The sequence below is a fragment of the Cydia pomonella genome, chromosome 18 (genome assembly GCF_033807575.1).
Source record: "Cydia pomonella isolate Wapato2018A chromosome 18, ilCydPomo1, whole genome shotgun sequence".
NCBI lineage: Eukaryota > Metazoa > Arthropoda > Insecta > Lepidoptera > Tortricidae > Cydia > Cydia pomonella.
This window is the reverse complement of record NC_084720.1, coordinates 10417262-10438287: the sequence shown is the minus strand read 5'-3', so window position 1 is coordinate 10438287 and position 21026 is coordinate 10417262. Positions and strand designations below refer to the sequence as shown.

The window sequence follows — 21026 nt, the reverse complement described above, 5'->3', positions numbered from 1 at the left end:
TTACTAAATGTTTGATATTTTATTTAAACTTTAATTGCCTGTTTTATTTTTACAGTTACTAGTTACATATTGCATTCACGTTGTTACATTCATACAGCATTACTTAGATTTAATTTATCATTTCCTATTATTCGAAGAGTAGCTGTTAAAATATGTGTCAGTGCATCTGGAAAGGTACCTAGTCACGACATTTACTTACCGAGTTACATGAGTTTTTGTGGAAGCTGGTGAAAAAGTGCCAAAATGGGTTTGTGTTATAATTGAGTTATTTACATCCTAAGGAGCACGTGTGTACAAGAATATCAGTATGTTTATGTTTTTTTTAGTATATTTCTCCGACTATAAAGTTTAGTTATTTAATATGCAATAAAAAATAAAATAAAAATAATAGTCAGGGCACCTTGTCACGCCATGTCTTAAAAGCCTTTAAATTTTGAATAATTTTGTCAATATTTCCATCGCGGGTAGTCAACTACCTCTTTCTAAGATAGGGTATAGGCTCAGTCTATAATAAAATGATTTTTTGAACAAAAAAAAACTTAATGTTTTTTATAAAAAAACATTCAACTTGCATGACTCTTGTATGAAATAACTATTTATTTTAATTTAATACGTTTGCCATTACTTAGATCAGAGGCTATATCGTATCGAATTGCCTACCTCATCGAACTTGACTAGACCAGAAGCGCAAGAGCCAACTTCGAAAAAGAAAAACGCCTTAGTGTAGCTACTGTGGTGAAATGGGCCACAGAAACCAGAAAAAAAAAGATAAATATTTTTGTAAAAAAAGAGCGGCCGATGAAGTCCGAGAGTCCAAATAAAGGTTTAAGTATACCTCTAGTAAGATTTTCGCAGGTCAACGTCTCACGAGGCCATTTAGAAAATAGCATTACGGTATATAGGTATCGCGGAGATTGATTTTTGACTTATAATTTAATTTCATAACAGGTATAACAACTCAATGAAAATAATTATAAATAAATAGTAATATTAAATGGTAATTGAAAATTAGGTAACGGTAAATTATATACTATTTTAAGGAAGATTTAAATAAATTAGGTTTGGTGGAATTCTATGAGAATTTGCGATATATTAAAAAAATCGAATAATTCTATCAGTACAGACCTCGACATTACATTTACTTATCTTATTTTGTTATGTACTAAAACAAAGTATTTTGATTTAAATAACCATTCCCGGAATATTTCACCAAGCCTATTTCATCGTTATCGATACAGAATTGCACCTTCACTATCGTGTGTCGTGACGCGACCATGCTGAGGATAGATTGAGGGAAAATACCGATTAGGTATATTTCTCCTACTAAAACCACACCAAGGTCGCGTCACGAGGTGTTTCTGTATTAATAATAATTAATTTGTTGATCTCGAATTTAGTCAATGAAAAATTGAGCTGTGATTTTAGTAGTTTGACGTATAATTAATTAGTATTATAATATTGATTGAAAGACTGATAAATCATAAATTAGGTGCAGTTATGTACACAATTGAGTTATTTTTTTCTAATTTTACTCCATTTATGTAAGATAATGACCTAGCGTGACAAGGTACCCATTTTAGTAAAATGCTAAACTTTATGTCTTACACGACTAAAACAGAAGTTTTTATAAATAAGAATACATTGATTTCTGCTATAATTATCCTAAATAACATTTTGTTACAGATATTTCTTGCCTTATGGGTACTAAAATAGTGATCTTCGAGTTTAAGTTACTAAAGTCTCGACCGAGTCACTAAACTTTATTGTTAAAAAAACTGCTTTAACACCATTTCTATTATACCTTTGTGGTACACCACGCTACATACCATTTGATCTTGTGATATAGCACGAATCTACTAATTATTTTGTTGATCTTTAATATTATAAGTGATCTTTTTTGTAATTGTTAAAAATGCGGTAATTATTAAATTTCTTTATGATTATAGAGTTTTCTTTCATTCAATTGTCCCAAAATGCCATAGAATATGTAACTATGATGAGAAACTAACAGTTTTAACCTCATTATTTTATGAATTGGGTATAATTAACACTTTCGTGTTTCTTCCGCCCTGGCATGTTCAACCTAAGAAATCAGAATAATTAACATGTATTTTTAGACAATTCACCTTTATTATAATTCTTTAACATCCAAAGATTATGATTATACCTCTTTGCCACTATAAACTTTAAATGCAATTTTCTCAACTTGTGCATTTCGGAAGTCGAAAATTCAAAAATATATACTAAAATAGTGGTTACACCTACAGTCATTATTCTTTTTTGTATTGCTAGCAAATTTAATCTACTTTTTGGAACTATGCATAACTCAATACCTGCAACAAGGTACTTTTCCATGTGCACTGATACATATAAACAATTCGCTCTTTGTACTCTGTAAAACTGCATACTGAAGAGCTATGCAAGTGTCACTTCACTAGCTCAATATTACAGTTCTAGTGGTCTTTAGAAATCAATTTCACTCGTAGCGTCAGTTTTTTAATTTGAAGAGATTTTTACGTTGCTGTAATTATTGATTGACTGATTGTGATTACTGTGAACCCGATGGATATCTTTTTCTTGGCAAATTCATTATTTTAATATTTCACTTGCTCGAAGTTGGGCACCGGTTGGTGAAGTTTGCCAACCCATATTTTCAATGAACTCCAACATTCATAAATTTATTTTTCATAAAGGTTAAACATAGTTGTCAATGCTAAGTAGGTAATCTATTTACCGCGTTTTTGTAAACTGTACACAACTTCATGCAAGAGGGGCTTCAGCCAACTTTCTTACCTATAATCCACTTGAGCTTTATCATGGACATTATGAAGTGGATAACAAAATATGAAGTGGGTGTTTCAAATTTCTTGGTTATTATTTCATTCCCGTAAGTCCCATTGTAATAACAATAGTTTGCAACAGTAGTTGTGATTTTAATCTTATACATGAGTAGTAAGCACTGAACATTTGATGATTAAAGTGAATTCATGTTATATTCAGTTTTTTATATTAAACCATTTTGCTTTGAAATAAAATTGAATTTATTAAGGTGATCTTAAGTTACATGGCTAAAATAGTAGGGTGAATAAAGGACATATTTCTTGGGGTAAGCCAATCATTATCTCAAGGTACTACCTTGAAGGTAGTTCAAGCTTTTCAGTAATGGGGTTTTTGTTTATGGAATTCCTTCCTCTCATAGATATTAAAACTACTGTCAATTTACTCTATCTAATTCGGAATAAGAGACTAGTCCGGCGACTTTGTTCCAATTCCAATAATAATGAGCAGTGATCGGTTATTTGGATTCTCCTTCACGGGATATCAAGTAGAAAAGTTAATATAGATACGACAGTTTCCCGCGATACCGTACAAAAATAAAACGATTTAAATTATCTCTAAGGAATTTTTTGCTCTTACATGGCAACCAGTTGAGACAAAAACTTCTATTCTTTTCCTAATCTCAACATTTTATTTAAAGCAAAATATATTAAAACCTCCACAAAGTATTAGCTTATATATCTGTCATGATGGAAAGAAGACTTCAAAATCTTGACATTGACATTTCATTATTTTCTCTGGATTTCAGTTCTAATTATTTTTGGTGAGCAATAAAACCATTTGACATTGTGGACATTGTTTTTCTCAAACTACCTCTCAGTTGAAAGAAGTGTAATTCACTTTTTGATAACGAATTCATTTATTCAAACAATTAACCCGTAGTAACCATATATTAGCTGATAGATACGCGTACTTACTCGCCGAACTTTTATCCAAACGGTACAAAATGTGCCGCTTTGGAGGCAGCAAATGAGCTGTCAGTGTAAACACTTGTGCTCATTTGTTCGATTTATACAAAAGAACGGTGAGTAAGTACTCGTCTATCAGCTACTTAGATGTTTTAAAGTGTAATAAAATAAACACATTGTATTTTTTTGCCTTTTCTAACAACATAAAGCCCGGATTCCCGGGGCATATCCATACTAACATAATGATTGAGGTCGTTCACCCCATGTCGAATCCAAAAAACCGATCACTGATAATGAGTTACAAAATCTTAAATGCAGAGAATAGTGTGGGAATTCCACCAGGACAGTAATCTGCAGTTCCAACTCCAGGGAATGGACTGAATGAACACATCAAGTGATCGACAGCCTGCCTGCTTCCGGCCGGGCGTCCCTGCTTTACATCTACAAAAGCTTAAAAGGCGAGTAGAAAAATGACCTGACATAGTATTAAAAAAAAAAGCGTAAATCCGTCTAATGAGTGGCCTTTGCACTTGTATCGCCATTTAAAACTTGTAAAAATGTAATTTATGACTTTAAAAGTAGGCCTTGGCCATAACCGAGAAAAACATAATATGTAAAATCGACAGAAATTGAGAAGAATGAATTTCAACAATCACAGTTTATGGCAGACACTGAAATTTAGAACTTACCACCATTATTATCTTCATCATTGTCTCGGTCGCGGGACTCCCAGCTGCCGCCGCCGCCGCGGCCGCCCCGCCCACCGCGTCCCCCGCGGCCTCCCCGCCCGCCTCTTCCGCGCCTGTCGCCAAACCCATTTGATTTGAAGTCTGTAATGATTTCGGGAGACATTAGGTTAGGCGATAAGTGCAAAACTATTGATAGACGGTAGAGCATTTCAGCAGTGTCACATACACTGTTCTGAAAAGGTTAACTTTTTCTTTGATAATGTTGTTGAGCAGCATAATATCATCAGTCAGACAAATCGACTTACTAAAAGTAGCAAGTAGGTAAAACAGATGAGATTTATGAGCCAAAAACTAGATTGTTAGTCCTCTCCTCTCACCTTAAGTTGGACTACTATTTTTTTGGTTAATTCATCAATGACAAATAAATTAAAGATAATTACCATTATCTTCTTCATTCTGGAAGGATGTAAATCCTCTTCCCTTAGATAAGCTGTGACCCTCATCCACATCATTGGAACCATAGTTGTTATAACTATTAGTGGCTGCAGGCGGTATCGCCACCTGGAAGAGATTAGAGAAAAAATTCAGCATCATAAATTATTTTCATAGGCACATATCATGTGTGATTAAACAAACTGTAAAATGCGCTCTCGTATTCTAAAATTAGGTGATTAGATCAATAAGATGCCAAATTGAGGTTTATAGTTTTAATACACATTTGGACACCTTATAATATGTTTTTAATCTTTCGCGACTTTTGAGTCAAAGGTGCTACACTATAATACTGAAAATGTACCTTAAACTAATTTCATATTAAAGATCAACAATAAGCTCTACTTCCATATCGTCAAATATCACTAGAGAAAAAGTATGTTCAAGGTTATTATGGTCATAATACGCACCACGGCTCCAGTATCGTCCCATTCGTCGTCCATGGCCTGAAATTAATATTTTTATTATCAATGACGATGTTGTCCAATTTACGAACTGCCGATAATTAATAGTAATAAATTTCTAAAAGAGAATATTCTGAGTATACCTACCTACAATATTAACTTACTCTTCACACTACTGTCTCCAGATAAGTCTGATATGGCAAAAATATTCGCAAAATGAAATAAGCGGTCGTTGCTATTGATGCTGGATTTAAAAATGTGTTCCCTTGTCGCGGTAGGTATAAAATGCAAGGTGACCAATGATTCCATGAAGTTAAAACATGTCATGTAGTTTAGACATTTGCTTGCTTTGTTTTCAAAGGTCCTTGTTTAGTTATTAAACCAAGCACACTTAATAAATAAATTCAAAAGCTATGAAAATTATGTTAATAAGAAAACTAAAACCGGCAGGACCTACACGTGCGTATATACAAGGTTTATTAGATGCAGTAATGACGTTTATTAATTCGATAGAAATACAATATTTTAACTTACTTTGTTTGTCTTCAAAAGGGATACTTTAAATAAAGAGTAAAGCAAAAAATATATTTTTCTAAGATTCTTCAGAGTAGTAAGCAATGGCCGGCGCCGGGCGAAGAAAAGGACAATGAAAGGAAACAAATACATCTAGCCACTGCTTGAACGACTCCGATTGGCTGTTCATAGTCATAGACAATATATTTCATTTATAAAGGGCTGCATAGATCTTGCTACAAAACTCATGCGTTATTTTGATACATATTGTGAATTAAATTATACAATAAGTTATAATGAATCCAAAAAAACATAAAACTGTTATTTTAGAGAAAGTTAACTCATCGCCTAATATTTTAGGGTAATGCCGGTTTTCAACACAATGCGCATCACTATGCACAATTGATATTGACAACTGTCAACCGAACCGAAAAAAAAAATACAGCGTAGTGGTGACGGTGACCTTAGTTTGATATAAAAATAAACATTAATTATTGAAGATCCCGTATGTACACACATTTTGTGTAGAGTTATCAATTGCAAAATGAACGAGTTATCATCGGGGCTAAATGAACCCCTAGTTACTCGAATTTAATCGGTGTGGCGATAATCTGTTGGCGTCTCCTTGTTTTTTATGTTGTTTGTGCATTTATAAACGATGGAAGGAGGCGAGACTGTTAAAGTGTCGGTAGTGATTGATCCTAAACCTAACATAATACCATGTTCGAACACATTTACCGCCGAGGAGTTGTGCATATTATTATGTAAACAGTACAAAATACCACCGCTAACCCGTACTTTATTTGCGTTAAGAGTGAGAGGAAGAAATTACTTTCTCAAAGATAACACCCGTGTTTTATCAAGCACAAGAGATTATGAACTAAGGATTCGTTTTAAGGTCTGTACAATGTCACCATGTAATTATTTCCTCATTTACTTTTGTCATTATCACGAAATATATCAGGTATTAGATTTTGTTATGCTAATTTTTATATCAAAATTAGTAATGAAATCGCTTAAAATATTTTCTGTTTCTCTAAATATAGTTATTAATACTTGTCACAGGTGCCCAGAATAGGACTTCTAATAACATTAGATGAGACTACATATGACTACTATTTTCAACAAGCAAGGAATGATGTTTATGAAAACAAGATACCTGAAGTCAAGTATCCTGAGCATAAGCCGGACCTGCTGGGCCTGGGTATTACTGACATGTAAGTATTTTTATTTATTATTTAGAAGAAGTTGTACAATTATGAAGTCAGTTTTGTACAGCACACAACATGCAAATATATGCAATATTGTTTCTACTGTGAGTTTGCTAAAGGTTGCCTACTAATTAACACATCCATAACTGTGCTAAAGGAGTTCTGCGGTGTATCATGAATTGTTTTAGATTTAAAATGTCACCCTTTGCATGATACTGGCTTGATCTTTTTGGAGACTTTCAATAAGAAGTTAATAAAAACAGAAATTATACAGTAACATGATTTGAGTTGACAAAAGGGGCTCCCATGGAAATAGTTTATCAATAAGCAAATTTTCCAAATTCTTATTTATATCCATTAAAGTTTCTTATTAACTGGTGTAAAGTTTTTTTAAGGGTCTTAAAGAACATTAAGACAAATTAAAATGTGTACTTAAAAATAAATTTGAATGTTGTTGTTGTTTATGTTGAGTTAAAGTGAAATATTAGTCTCAACTGATAGCAAAATTCCTAGCATTATAAATTATTATCATATTTGGGTTATTTTTAATTGGTTATTGTTGGTTGCTTTGAGTAATCTAGGTTCAAAGATAGACAAGTCTTATTGTTTATGAGATTGTTATAATGATTCATATTTTTTTAGTGTATATTTCAGTATATATATTTTGCCTGATTAATTTTATACACATTCTTTATTCTAGCAATTGAGATATAGATATATGTCACAAGCAGGTGTATCAACTTCTTTCCTATAAGACAGTGCAGTACAACCTTACACAAAATCAAAAAGGGTCAAGTAGTTGAATCTCTCTTAGAGTTTTAAGTAGGAAAATTAATGTTATACCTATTTGTATAACATTTATATTTTCTCATACAATATTAAATATTGCATGTTAAAACATTTTATTATCTCAGACTCAGATAAAAAACTTAATGTGTTTACACATGTCACAAAAAATAATAAAGCTAAGTAACATGTCATCAACAGAATATTTTCCAAATGATTACCTCTTAACATGCTATTTCATAGCAGTGCTATGATATTATTTTTGTAAATTTGAAATAGTGTCATAAAAACAGCATGCGTTAAATATTCATATTATTTTTATTGAGAATCATTTTATAGTGTAACCTTCGGATCTGGGTATAAACATTTTATAGTCTTGTTTTTTTAATTATAAATAAATAACAATTTTATTGATCATGATCTAATTCTTTTTACGCATAGGTCAAATCCATTCAAAAACAAATAAATGGACAACTTATTTTAGACTTATTTTCAAAAAAATCTTGTTTTGACTAGATTGAAATGTTAACATTAGGATAAGGTCAGGCCTGGATTTAGTGACCTAGGGCCCCTAGGCACTTGGTGCGATACTTGCAATTTAGGGAGGGCCCCTTCTTCATCTCAAAACCATTGCTATTTCCTGGGCCCCTAGGCTCGAGCCTAGTAGGCCAGGCTGAAATCCGGCCATGGATAAGGTTTATACACAAGCTGTTGGAAAATTCAATGGGCACACCTCACATGTCATGTTTTTCCTTTTTAGCATTTGCACTTTGCTTGAAGTCGCGCATGACAACGCAAGTCACGCTAAGCGGTCTGCTATGTCAGACATAGCACTGATGGCAGTGAGGGCCCCTGATAAATATATGTTCCTAGTCTTCATCTGTTAACATTTCGCATTTAATTACACGTAACGTGCCAGCGTAACACAGCGTGAGTTCAGGTGCGGAGGTTTATTACTGTGCTGGGCGCAATAATGTTATAAATTACATATAATAAATTAGTATAAGTATTTCATACAGTTGAAATTAATATCAATCAAGATATTTTGGGTTGCTGGTGGTTAAATATGAATTCCTTTACCTATGCCGTATAAAATTAGTATAGATACAGTATTAATAATTACTAAATTAAATACGTTGCTTATATTAAGTATTTCATACAATGGTCCCTTACACCATAAAATTTAAATGAATATTTCATGAGTAATCGTAAATTAAAGTTCCATTTGGAGCCATATAACTTGTACGAAATGTTAAAGATGCTATCCTTCGTTATTTCCAATTTTGACCACCGCATGCGCTGCGATCGCTTTGCTTAGCCCCATCATGCACTTCGCACGTGGACATAGACATATAAAAGTTTTATTTAACATCACAAATATCGCATTGGTACATTCAACTGCCAGTAGTTTATTATGGTTTTGTTTTGTGTAACCCATGCGAAGCTGGGGCGGGTAGCTAGTTACATCTATAATAGGTATAAATATAATTGAACAGTCGCCGAAATATACCTTTCAATTGAGCCAATAATAAATAAACGTAAAATTAATTCTAATGCCTAAACTTAATTAAACACGGCTAATTTGATACAATTAGCTAATGGGCAACGTTCCGCAGCGCAAAGCTGGCAATTACTTAATTTATTTACGAGAATATGTCAATTTCTCCAGTTACATTATTAGTGGATTAGTTTCTGTTGCCGTGGTTCTAGTCCCGAATTTATACGAAAACTTTCCAATTTAAGGTAAATGTGATTATCTTTACAAATTGGATTAGCGTTTTATTAGGCTCTAGTGGGGATTGGGGAAGCATATCTAGAACTCTGTAGCATCCTGGTTAGACTCTCGGTTCCAGAAGCAAATGATTTGTTTTTGAATTTGGAACCTTTATTCAATAAATTTATAACCTAATTAGTAAGAATCTCTGCAGCTGACCTGTACCTATATAATATGCTTTTTTTATCACGAGTATGAATGCCGGAATGGGATTGTCCCATAAAGGACTTTCCAATAAACTTAATGCTTTTCCGAGGCACAACTTTCTTTTTATTAACGTTTTCCGGGGAATCAGATATGTCTGTTTTTTAGGGTTCCGTACCCAAAGGGTCAAACGGGATCCTATTACTGAGACTCCGCTGTCCGTCCGTCCGTCCATCCATCCGTCTGTCACCAGGCTGTATCTCATGAACTGTGATAGTTAGCCAGTTGAAATTTCTACAGATTATGTATTTCTGTTGCCGCTATAACAACAAATACTAAAAATAGAATAAAATAAATATTTATTTCCAATCTCGAGGTTCTCATCCAATCACCGAAGTTAAGCAACGTCAGGCGGGGTCAGTACTTGGGTGGGTGACCGTTTTTATAGATAATGGTACGGGACCCTTCCTGTGCGAGTCCGACTCGCACTTAGCCGATTTTTTATTGCCGAACCTTGAAAATTGCCAACCAACATAATTTCAAGTATAGTGCGGTACTTAAGTTATAGGTAAAACGCTCCGAGAATATCCAAGGCGCATCGTATCCTGTTTAGTGACAGACACCTATATAATGGACCATAAAACGTAATTGCTGCAACGAGGAAACAATGGGGCCTTAATCACACACATTACAGACCAATTTTCATTGTTCGCTGGTTATTTGTTTAGGAAGTATTCAGTTAAACTGTAGGTATAATATCAGCTGAGAACTGAAAAGAAAAAGCGGTTGTGGCGTGTCCGTTCTGGTGTCATTAAGAGGAAAGGCGACGGCCGCTTCTCCATACAAATGTAGTCCCCATTTTCCTCTCTGGATATTGACATTATGGAAAATATTTTTATATAATTTGATGTATGTTAACCATAGCTATGCCCCTACGTTTGATTATTTAATTCGATTTTTTGATTATTTTAAAAATTAAGAGCGAAACTGATTTCATACAAATTTTTAAACTTATAATAATTAAAAATTCGAAAAGAATCAAACGTGTAGTAGGCGCATGGCTGTGGTCGATATACAACAAACTGTCAAATTACTTTCAATAATGTTAATATCCATATGAAAATGAACACTACGTTTGTATGAGACGGCGATTTCGTGCGGGTCCTCTATTTTCGTCTTAACGCCTTCGTTTACTGCGGGATTATTGGCAAAAAACTAGGTGCTTAGACAAGATCGAAGAAAACGCAGAGCACATTACGAACCTTAATTTGCAAATGTACCCGTTAGGTACATATCTATTGCAGTAACTGAGGGTATTTAAAGGTCAGACAGATTGGAGATATGTCGGTGAAGGTTTAGTAACCTACTATAATCACTGAAGAGAAAAAAAAATCAATTAAAACAAAATGGTAGATTTTTAACCAAGGGATGAAATGATGCCTTTCACCCGAGTTAAACACTACTTTTCATTTCGAATACGCGAAAATAAAATGTACATGTGTTTTTTAAACATGAATAATTATACTTTTTATAGCATTTTTGTGAGGTAAGTGAGGTTACTTTCAATTAACCATTTAGGTAAAAGTATCGTTATTTTTGGAATGGGGAGCTAAATATCAGGATGAAAATTGTAAAAAAAAAACCATTAAAATTGTTTATCTAGAAAAAGATACAATAAAATCGTACATGGAATATAAAAAGCCTTACCCACCCACTTTCAGAGCATGATATATGAAAAAATTGTATGATGGCGGCTAAGTTCTTGTGGACTCTAAAAAAGTTTCAATCAACTTAAGATTGACTAAAAGTAGCCAACGGAAACACAATAGGCATCTCGTTTTATCAATATAAAAGATTTTCTTTGTTCCAAAGTTTCAAAACCAAAACCGATAGCTTTACTATGTTGAGAATTTATTGGTAGCGGTCTGTCGCTTGCGGCATATAAATAGCATATTTGAATTAATTATTATTTATTCACGGTCGTAAGTTATCGCAAATGATAAATGTCATTTACATAATCGTTTTCGGCGAACTTAAGAGAAAATATTGATGACCGTGATTACGATTTATTTAGATATATTTTAATAGCATCATGTATTTTATTCTAGGTATGTCTCTTCTAAGTAATGAAAAAAAAACAGCATAGAAAACATCATTTTGTAATAATTACATTAATTATTCCGATGTAAATAAAGATTACGGCTAATCTTAAGAGTAGAACACAAAAAGAAAATGCCTTTTTGTAAGTTAAAATTTTAAAGACTGTCTTTATTAAAAAAAACAAACAGTCAAATATAAAATAACATAATCATTAAATCTATAAGTTAAAACTAAAATAAAACTGTAATTTAACTTGCTTTTGTTAAAAAAGTGATATGATGATGATGTAGTAGTGCTAGTACTTGTGTACCTGACTGTAGCTAATTATGTAATTAATGTGCATACACTACGTAGCACCAAATGCGCTAAACTAAACATTCCAGATGTGAGAGGAACCTTTTGTTACTTGGTCGTTGTAAAGGAAGCTTATGTGTGTATTTTTTATATCCGTTAATTTCAAGGGTGCATTCTTGAGCTTCAATTAAGTAACTTTCTCAAAGACACCGGTATTCTAAATTACTCCATTTCGGAGATAATCAATCATTCATTTTTATCTTATAAGGCCCTTACGAGCGTATACACTTGCCTTAGGGCCTATTTACATATTGATTAGTGTTTAGTACGAGTGTATAGATTTGCTACTAAACGTAAGTACTATCTCGGACGATTGATGTTCGAACTGACATTGATATGTCACTGTTTTCAATTGTTTAATTGTTTGGTTCAATTAAATGTAATGGCCGTGTTACAACAACGTTATATACGACATTTAATTACTTTTTTGGATAATAAAAAAAAAGTATTTTCTTTCTGAAATATAACTATGCCATTTAGTTTCCTTAAACGTACTTACCCATACCCCGGAGTTAACGGAATTCAATAAAAACACTGTCTATAATGCAACTATTACATATTATCATAAGTTTTTTAACGACATAATGCTGCTTGACATTATTAGCCTACGGATCCACAAACCTATGTAAAGCTGTAAATAAGAGTCGTAATTTTTACGTGGGACCAAGTAGATCAAATTGTGACGTACTACACCACTTACCCGTGGGACGTCACAATTTATTATGTAGGGACCCAATTCAATTAAACTTTTCCAGACCACAAAGAAGTTTCTTAGTTTTTATATGCCTGCAACAAATATCAAAATCAATACTGTTCTCGGTAAATAGTACCTTTTACACGTTATTATTTTACATATTAAAAAGTTACACTACAGAGTACATAACATGCACTATCAAATATCTTCAAATTAAGTGATCTCAGTAAATAATTTACCAATGCTATACTAGTGGCTCTGTGAGTTGTAGACCTCGCGAGCATAGCTTAAAATTCAATAAATGTATGACTCCGCTATTGTTAACAATTTCTAAAAACGGAAACCACAAATAAAAACTATTTAATCATCGAACTTGCTAACTTGCTCGATTGAGAATTGCACCCTATAGTCCCTATATAGGAGTATATCTGGACATATGAAAGCAATTTGCCCCAGCTGAATCGAACACCTTCGCTCGGTAAATTAAACTAGTGGCTCTGTCGGCTTTAGACCTCGCGTAAGATTCAAAAGTCAAAAGTCAAAAGTCAAAATATTCTTTATTCAAATAGGCCTAGCAACAAGCACTTTTAAATCGTCAAATTTTACAAATATCATCTTAATCTAAATATCAGAGCAATTTATTGATGCAGTTATTATTGTTCTAAAAAAAACATTGAACTATTATAGATATGGTAAACTTAATAACAAGAATTTCACAAAAAGATCGTCAAACATCAAAATTGTATAAAAATACTAGTCTAGAACCTTTCTAGAATAAAATCTAAATGTCAAAAAATACGGTATATATATACATTGAATTATCAATTTCATCATTAATAACATAACAATAAATAATTCATTCTTTACAATCACACTTAATCCCACGGTGTTTCATCATTCATGTAGTCTTGTGTGCTATAATAGGCTTTAGAGATAAGCTTACGTTTTACATAATTTTTAAATTTACTAACAGACAATTCAGTTATAATATTAGGAAGTTTATTGTAAAATCTTACACAATTACCCATGAATGATTTCTTAATTTTATGGAGCCTAGTGAAGGGCACTGCGAGCTTATGCTTATTTCTAGTATTAATATTATGTATTTCACAGTTTTTCTTAAAACTGGTTTGGCAGTGGTGTTTGGTATTTGTACTTAGGTGTTGGGATTGTTGCAAATAAAAAGTTCAGACGCGGTAACAATAATAAATCTATATTAACACAACTCAATACTAAACTAACACTAATTACAATAATAAGTAGGGAGCGATATATAATCGAGCTCGACCATTAAAGATAGGTACCAAGAGAACGCGAGGGAGCGATACGATATCAAGCTCAACCTGTGATGATAGGTACGAGACAACTTGTCGAGTTGACGTCTGACTACGAACTATCTTTGACTCCCGCGATCCCGATGATTATAACCTTGCATCAGGTACGCAATAGGAATAGCGGTACAGAACCTATAACGGTTTCGCACATGGCGAATCCTAACGTTTCCCACGAATTACTCCGCTGGCTACAAATTAGTTTATGACTTAAAGTTAACAATATTCGGAAACTGACACAGAAATAAAACAAAGAGAGATTAACACAAAGGCAAGTACCGACAAAGGGAAGGAAACAGATAACTTATATTACAATGTTTTTACAAGCTCATCCCTGTAACGGTTATAATAAACAGTTACGTATGCTATTAACTAAAATGCACATTGCGCATAACGGGAAAAGCTAAATTAATACATTATTTATTTAATATCATCTAAGGCTTGGGCGAATGTAGGACGCAGTCCCTACACTGGCAACGTTTTTATGTACATACAGAATATTCTCATAAATATATTGACAGTGCACTGTCATTATGTTAATGTCCTTAAACTTGTCTCTAAGTGTGTCTCTATGGTACATTTTATATATTGCACGAATAGCCCTCTTCTGCAGAACAAAAATGGTATTTATCTCTGAAGCACTACCCCATAGTAAAATACCATATGACATAATGCTATGAAAGTAACTAAAGTAAACTAATCGAGCTGTTTTCACGTCTGTTAACTGACGGATCTTGCTCACTGCAAAAGCTGCAGAACTCAGTCTATTCGAGAGATTAGCAATATGGGGACCCCATTGTAGTTTAGAATCTAAAGTTATACCAAGAAAAACTGTGCTATCTACTAGTTCCAATTCCTCATCCTTGACAATGACACCTGTTTGCTCATTCCTTATGTGACTTGTAACAAACTTAATGCACTTAGTCTTTTTCTCATTTAACAATAAATTATTAACATTAAACCAATTTACTACTTTAGAAATAGCATTGTTTACATCACTGCAAGCTTGTTGCTGTCGTTTGACTTTGAAAATAAGTGAGGTATCGTCTGCAAACAATACTATGTCATGGTGGGTCTTTACAAGGTAAGGCAGGTCATTAATGTAGATAAGGAACAGGAACGGCCCCAATATTGATCCCTGCGGTACACCCATAGAGACCAATGACCCCGGTGATCGCTGTCCACTCACATCAACCCTTTGTATTCTACCGTGTAAGTAAGACTTTATTAAATTCAGTGCCGAGCCTCTTACTCCATAATAGTGCAGTTTCCTGATCAATGTTTCATGACAGACGCAATCGAAGGCCTTAGATAAGTCACAGAAGATACCTAAAGCTTCCTGTGACTTCTCCCAGGCATCGAAGATCTGTTTAATTAGCTCAACACCAGCGTCGGTTGTTGAGCGACCCCGTGTAAAACCAAATTGTTTGTTGTGCATTAGATTATTAATGTTAAAATGTTTCAATAACTGACTCAAAACTATTTTTTCAAAAATTTTGCTGAATGTTGGTAACACTGATATCGGTCTAAAGTTAGTGGGGTCGGATGTGCTACCTGATTTAAATAAAGGAGTGACTTTACTATGTTTCATTAGATCAGGAAACTCACCGCAGTCAACACTGTTATTAAATATAACTACCAGGTCAGGCGCTACAACTTCTATTAAGGATTTGACAGTATGAACGGAGACTCCCCAAAGGTCACTAGTTTTTTTTACATTAATTGATTTAAACGCCTTTAATATATCTGAGGCACTCACATGTTCAAAATTAAGGTTTCTAGTACATTCTGGGACATTCTCTTCTAACAGTGTAACGGCAGACGAGGGTGATGAATTTAAGTTCTTAGTTGTGGAAGCTGGTACCTCGGTGAAGAATTTTTCAAATTCTGTTGCTACATCTAAACTGGAATCTACGATTTTGTCATCAATTTTTAGTTTAAGATCTTTCATCCTTTGCTTTGATCTACCAGTCTCCACATTAATTACTTTCCACGTTGTTTTAATTATATCAGAGCTAGTTTTTATTGTTTGACTTAAATAATTACGCTTAGCGATATGGCAATCTATTTTAAACTTCTTCGAATATTGTTTAACATATTCCTTAAATTCATCACTCGTATTGAACCGCCGTTCCTCATACAAGGCATACAATGCACGTCTTCGTTGATGTAACTCTGCAGTAGCCCACTCACTAAAAACTGATGCATCACTAACCATGACCGATTTTGTAGTAAATATCGCATTATAATTTTCCATAAAAGTGTGAAAGAATGAATTATACATATCATTAGGACTCATGTTGGAAGACAGAAAGGGTAGCGCCTGAATTAAACTTTGTTTCATTCGTTCCACGCGGTCAGAGGTTACTGGTACAAAAGTTATTTGTTTTCGCAAGGTATTTTTCCTTACAGCCTCAAACACCATTAATTGGCCTAAGTGGTCTGATTCTAACTTGCTGACTAACTTGTTGATTGACAAGATTACAAAAGTGTAGAAAAAAAAATACTTTGTTGACTCATATTCACAATGGTCTTATCTTAAGTGCCATAGAACCTAATGGCGCTTAAGTCCTCTATGCCAATTTCCACCATTATGAACATTTGCCAAAATAATGAAACGACAGAAAAAAATATATGTAACTACTGAACCTGCTCACAAAATTTCATGAGAATCGGTTGAGAATTGCGACATGTATATAGAGAACATCTGGACATAGAAAGCAGTTTGCCCGAGTCAGACCGGAGATCTTCGTATAACGAATAAGCTAAACGTAAACATATACCAACGATGATGGAGTCGGTAACGGGATGGGTGACCGCTGCTGGTTACTAAGACATCGCAGAGACAGTATCTGACCATACGTAATCCTTATTGCAACGAGTTAAGGTTTCTCAATGGGCAGTTAAGAGTCTCACGAATCCGTCGCCCAAAAGAAGCTCCCATCCATTCGAAGTTACACTCTTATTTTAAAATGGCATGCTTAAATAACATGGACTTGGCTTGGCACGAATATTTAGGTAATAAATATTTTATATCTGATACTACTTTTCATTGCTAAAAATTGTTTTACAAAACATAGAACATGTAGAAGTTTTGTAGGTATGTAAAACCTTACTCGCTCTAATTTCTTTGTATTACAATTTCTGGCAGCTAGTTTTGTGTGACTCCCTTTTAGGCAAGACAGCTAAAATCTACCTGGTACATAAATATAAAATGAAATGCGGTTTTTTTTATTACAGGACACGAGCAGTTGTGGAGAAAAATATGACGCCTAAAGAAGTGGTAAAAAATTACAAGAAATTTATACCAAAAGTAATAGTAACGAAACATGGGCCGTACCCGAAGAAATACGCACACGATTACCTGCCCAACCTAGTCTCCGTCGGAAACAGTGCAAAGTAAGTTATACCTACTTTTTTTTGTTTATTTATTCAATTTAAATTTAAAACAAAGTTTAACACATTATGCCACTATTGTAAACCTCTCTAGGGTTTATATAATAGTTAGCGAGATCGCGCAGTACGATCCGCGAAGTTTAACACATTATGCCACTATTGTAAACCTCTCTAGGGTTTATTTAATAGTTAGCGAGATCGCGCAGTCCGATCCGCGAAACTTAACACAACATGCCACTATTGTAAACCTCTCTAGGGTTTATTTAATAGTTAGCGAGATCGCGCAGTCCGATCCGCGTAGTTTAACACAACATGCCACTATTGTAAACTTCTCTAGGGTTTGCTTTATACTATTATTACATAGTTATATTTTCCTGTCCAAGTTGTTATTGTATCTATCCTTTGAATATCGACCCTATGTATGAGTCAGTAGAATCAATTTACAACGACAGCTCTTACAGGTGATCGGTAAACTTAATTAATCTTTAAACATCTCTTTTAAATCTCTGAAATTATGTCTAGTATGGTAAGGTGTTTAATATATATGGGAGTAGAAAGTCAGTTACTCTTTTACCGTATACATTGTTACTTTTAGGTATTGGATATGAAGGTAAATAATCTAAAGTACGTAATGAATGGACCGAGTTTTTTATATCTAATGAGGAGGACAGGCAAAACCTATCAAAGACGTTATTAGCTTTGCAATTTTTAAATAGCCCCTTTTTATCAGTTTTATACTATACTTCAAACACTTAAGAAATTCCTGACCTATGTAGAAGTTACTTAATATTTGTTTATTTATTTAAAATTAGATTCAGACAGCAAGGTCCATATTACAAATACCTTATAGACTAACATACATTTACATTTTATAAAAACACTATGCGACGCAACGGCCAGGCTCCGTTGAATAGGCTTCTCTTGTGTCGGAATCGGCAGTTTGCCCCGGAACCTCCGTTACCTCCGAATCACCAAATTTCTCTCTCTCTCTCTCTCTCTCTGTGCGTCGTATACCTCAATGCTGAGGGTCGTGACCTCCCTTCTGCATCACTTTCTCGCGTATGATTTTCTCCATCTATCTCTGTCTCTGGCGGTGTGAAGAGCGTTGTGAAATGTGGAATCAAGAAGCGGAGCGGATCTGGTCGGTCCAGCGTATTGGGCTGCGTCCACGAGGTCTTTTTCCGTCTACTTTGCCGGTCACAAAGAATCACCAAATATGTAGTTGATTTCCATGTTATAGTTGTCACCTAAATTAGTTAATAATTTCTGTGTACAATTAAATAGACCATGAGTATCTTCACATATGCAAAAACAAGTACTTAATGGCGAACCTGCATCCATTTTATTATATCATCATTTTATCTAACGATTAGCAGTCAGTTTCTTTTCAGGATAAAAGTAAAGCAAGGCAAGGGTACAAGTTTGTATGGCTCCAGCAAGGTGATGATCATCAGAATCCTCAGAAATGAGAGTATATTATCCTTGGAAATGTTTTATTCGTTAACATATAAAAAACAAAAGAATATACCAACTAAAACAGTATTAGATATTTAAAATTCTTTTCTGTGCCACTAGTGTAAATTTATTCGATAGAAAAAGTGACGTACGCGCTTGCGTTAAGTGTCATTTTGTATGAGATTTTTGCGTTTCCAAAACGTCCCGCTTGGCGCGCTGTTCAAAATTACATACAAAATGAGACTTAACGCAAAAGCGTACGTCACGTTACGCTATCGAATAAATTTACACTAGGGGTACTGATCTATCAATCCATTTTATCTAACATCGAGCACATATATAAATATACTAAGAACTCAAAGGAAATACGTCATGAAATCGAACACGAATGTAAAACATCAAGTTTACTATAATACCAGTAGTTACCAACATCATTTGAACCGCAAGTCAGGCGTACGCAATAAATAATAACAATCTTTAATTACTTACGATTGTAATTTTATTATCGTTGCACTTTGTATGGCGGATGTGTTCGCCTTTGTATTCCTATTAATAAGGTAAAGAGGAAAATTAGCGCTGGATTTTTAGACACACATTCTCGGTTGCTTCATCTTTGGTTTTGACACTTATGCGTCATATTCATCAATCAGCAGATGATGTTGTTGTCCAATTGAGGAAGGATTTAAATCTTCTCGGGCAGAGGTGTAGGCCCTAGAGAGGGGTGTAGGGGTACAGGTGTAGGTGTAGGGCCTTAGAGCTGGCGTAGCATTATTTGACATTCATAAGTGCATTGTAATATGCCTAAGTATCTTCATTTTTTATCTGTTTCCCTTGTATTCAATTTCCAAAATCGTTACAAGTTTTGAAGGAAAAAAATTCGAAAATATATTCAAATTTATTGGAACACATATTTGCAGACACAAACAATCTGCTGCAATATTTTATTTGTACCTACAGTTATAAGAGTGTGTGATTATATTTTTTGCACGATTTTGGGTGTAAAGTGGATGAAAATGTCCAGGTGATATTAACGTGCCTTTTACTTGTTTCACATAACTGTTTGTTTTGAATGCATTCTAATACTATCTTGTCTTCCCTATAATGCTCATAACTCATAACAATCATTAAAAGTAATGCTGTAGTTTATCGCATAAGAAGCTGTTTCGGAGACCCACAGTTACCACACATAGGCGCTGTTACTTGTAAAATGCTACGCCGCAAGTCACGCCATTCAATCAGATATATGACGACAGCCCATGTCCAACACTTGAGCTTATTTTTGTGTATTCAATACAATATTTACAACTAAATAAAACAAAAAGACATTATGCAAAGAAATATATAAGTTAGCTTATACGATTTGAGGAGTTCCCTCGATTTCAATTTTTTTGTTAGAACTGGTATTGACAAAATGGAACCGACTGGAAGTAATACTAAAACATAATAATAACACTTAAGTGTTTAACATTTAAGTGTTTGGTTGTCATACCTTTTGCTACTAATAGTTTAATTAAACAGATGGAGAGCATGTTTCAAATACATTGTACTTGTACATATTTGACTGCATAATAATGTTGGTACACTAGCTACCCTACACTACTGGTACAGTATAGTAAATCTCGACTGAACTCCAAGTGAACTGTCGACAATCGTTGTTTATTGTCCTCCTACGTCCGATCAATCGCGAGACTAAGTGCGCCGTAAGTGGCCCAGAGTTCTATTACGCGCGCTGTGCATTTATTTACAAAGGTTAGCGACCTCTTCGCTTTAGGCGAACTAGAATAAGTGAACTCTGAACTGCGTATAGTTGTTGCGAATATTCGGAATATGTAGGACATGTGTCTATTATAGAATCTAAAATATATAGAAATATGCACAAAGAACATGTAAAAATACGAACTTATCCATAAAAGGACAAGGATAATCTACTTCAATGT

At 34.0% G+C, this 21026-nt stretch overlaps 2 protein-coding genes across 2 annotated transcripts in view; one reads left to right on the top strand and one right to left on the bottom strand.

The window, feature by feature from the left end:
- LOC133527678 (ATP-dependent RNA helicase vasa) overlaps positions 1–6132 on the bottom strand; it is a 30270-nt gene extending 24138 nt beyond the window's left edge. Inside the window, exons 1-4 of the mRNA XM_061864794.1 lie at positions 5866–6132; positions 5338–5373; positions 4876–4996; positions 4436–4576 (exon numbers count right to left, since the gene is read on the bottom strand). Of these exons, the coding sequence (XP_061720778.1) occupies positions 4436–4576; positions 4876–4996; positions 5338–5373; positions 5866–5997 (430 nt within the window). The 5' untranslated portion in view covers positions 5998–6132. The remainder of the gene's footprint in view (positions 1–4435; positions 4577–4875; positions 4997–5337; positions 5374–5865) is intronic.
- A 367-nt stretch (positions 6133–6499) lies between these two features.
- Positions 6500–21026, top strand: part of LOC133527677 (tyrosine-protein kinase hopscotch) — a 54076-nt gene continuing 39549 nt past the window's right edge. Inside the window, exons 1-3 of the mRNA XM_061864793.1 lie at positions 6500–6742; positions 6910–7061; positions 17479–17637. Of these exons, the coding sequence (XP_061720777.1) occupies positions 6503–6742; positions 6910–7061; positions 17479–17637 (551 nt within the window). The 5' untranslated portion in view covers positions 6500–6502. The remainder of the gene's footprint in view (positions 6743–6909; positions 7062–17478; positions 17638–21026) is intronic.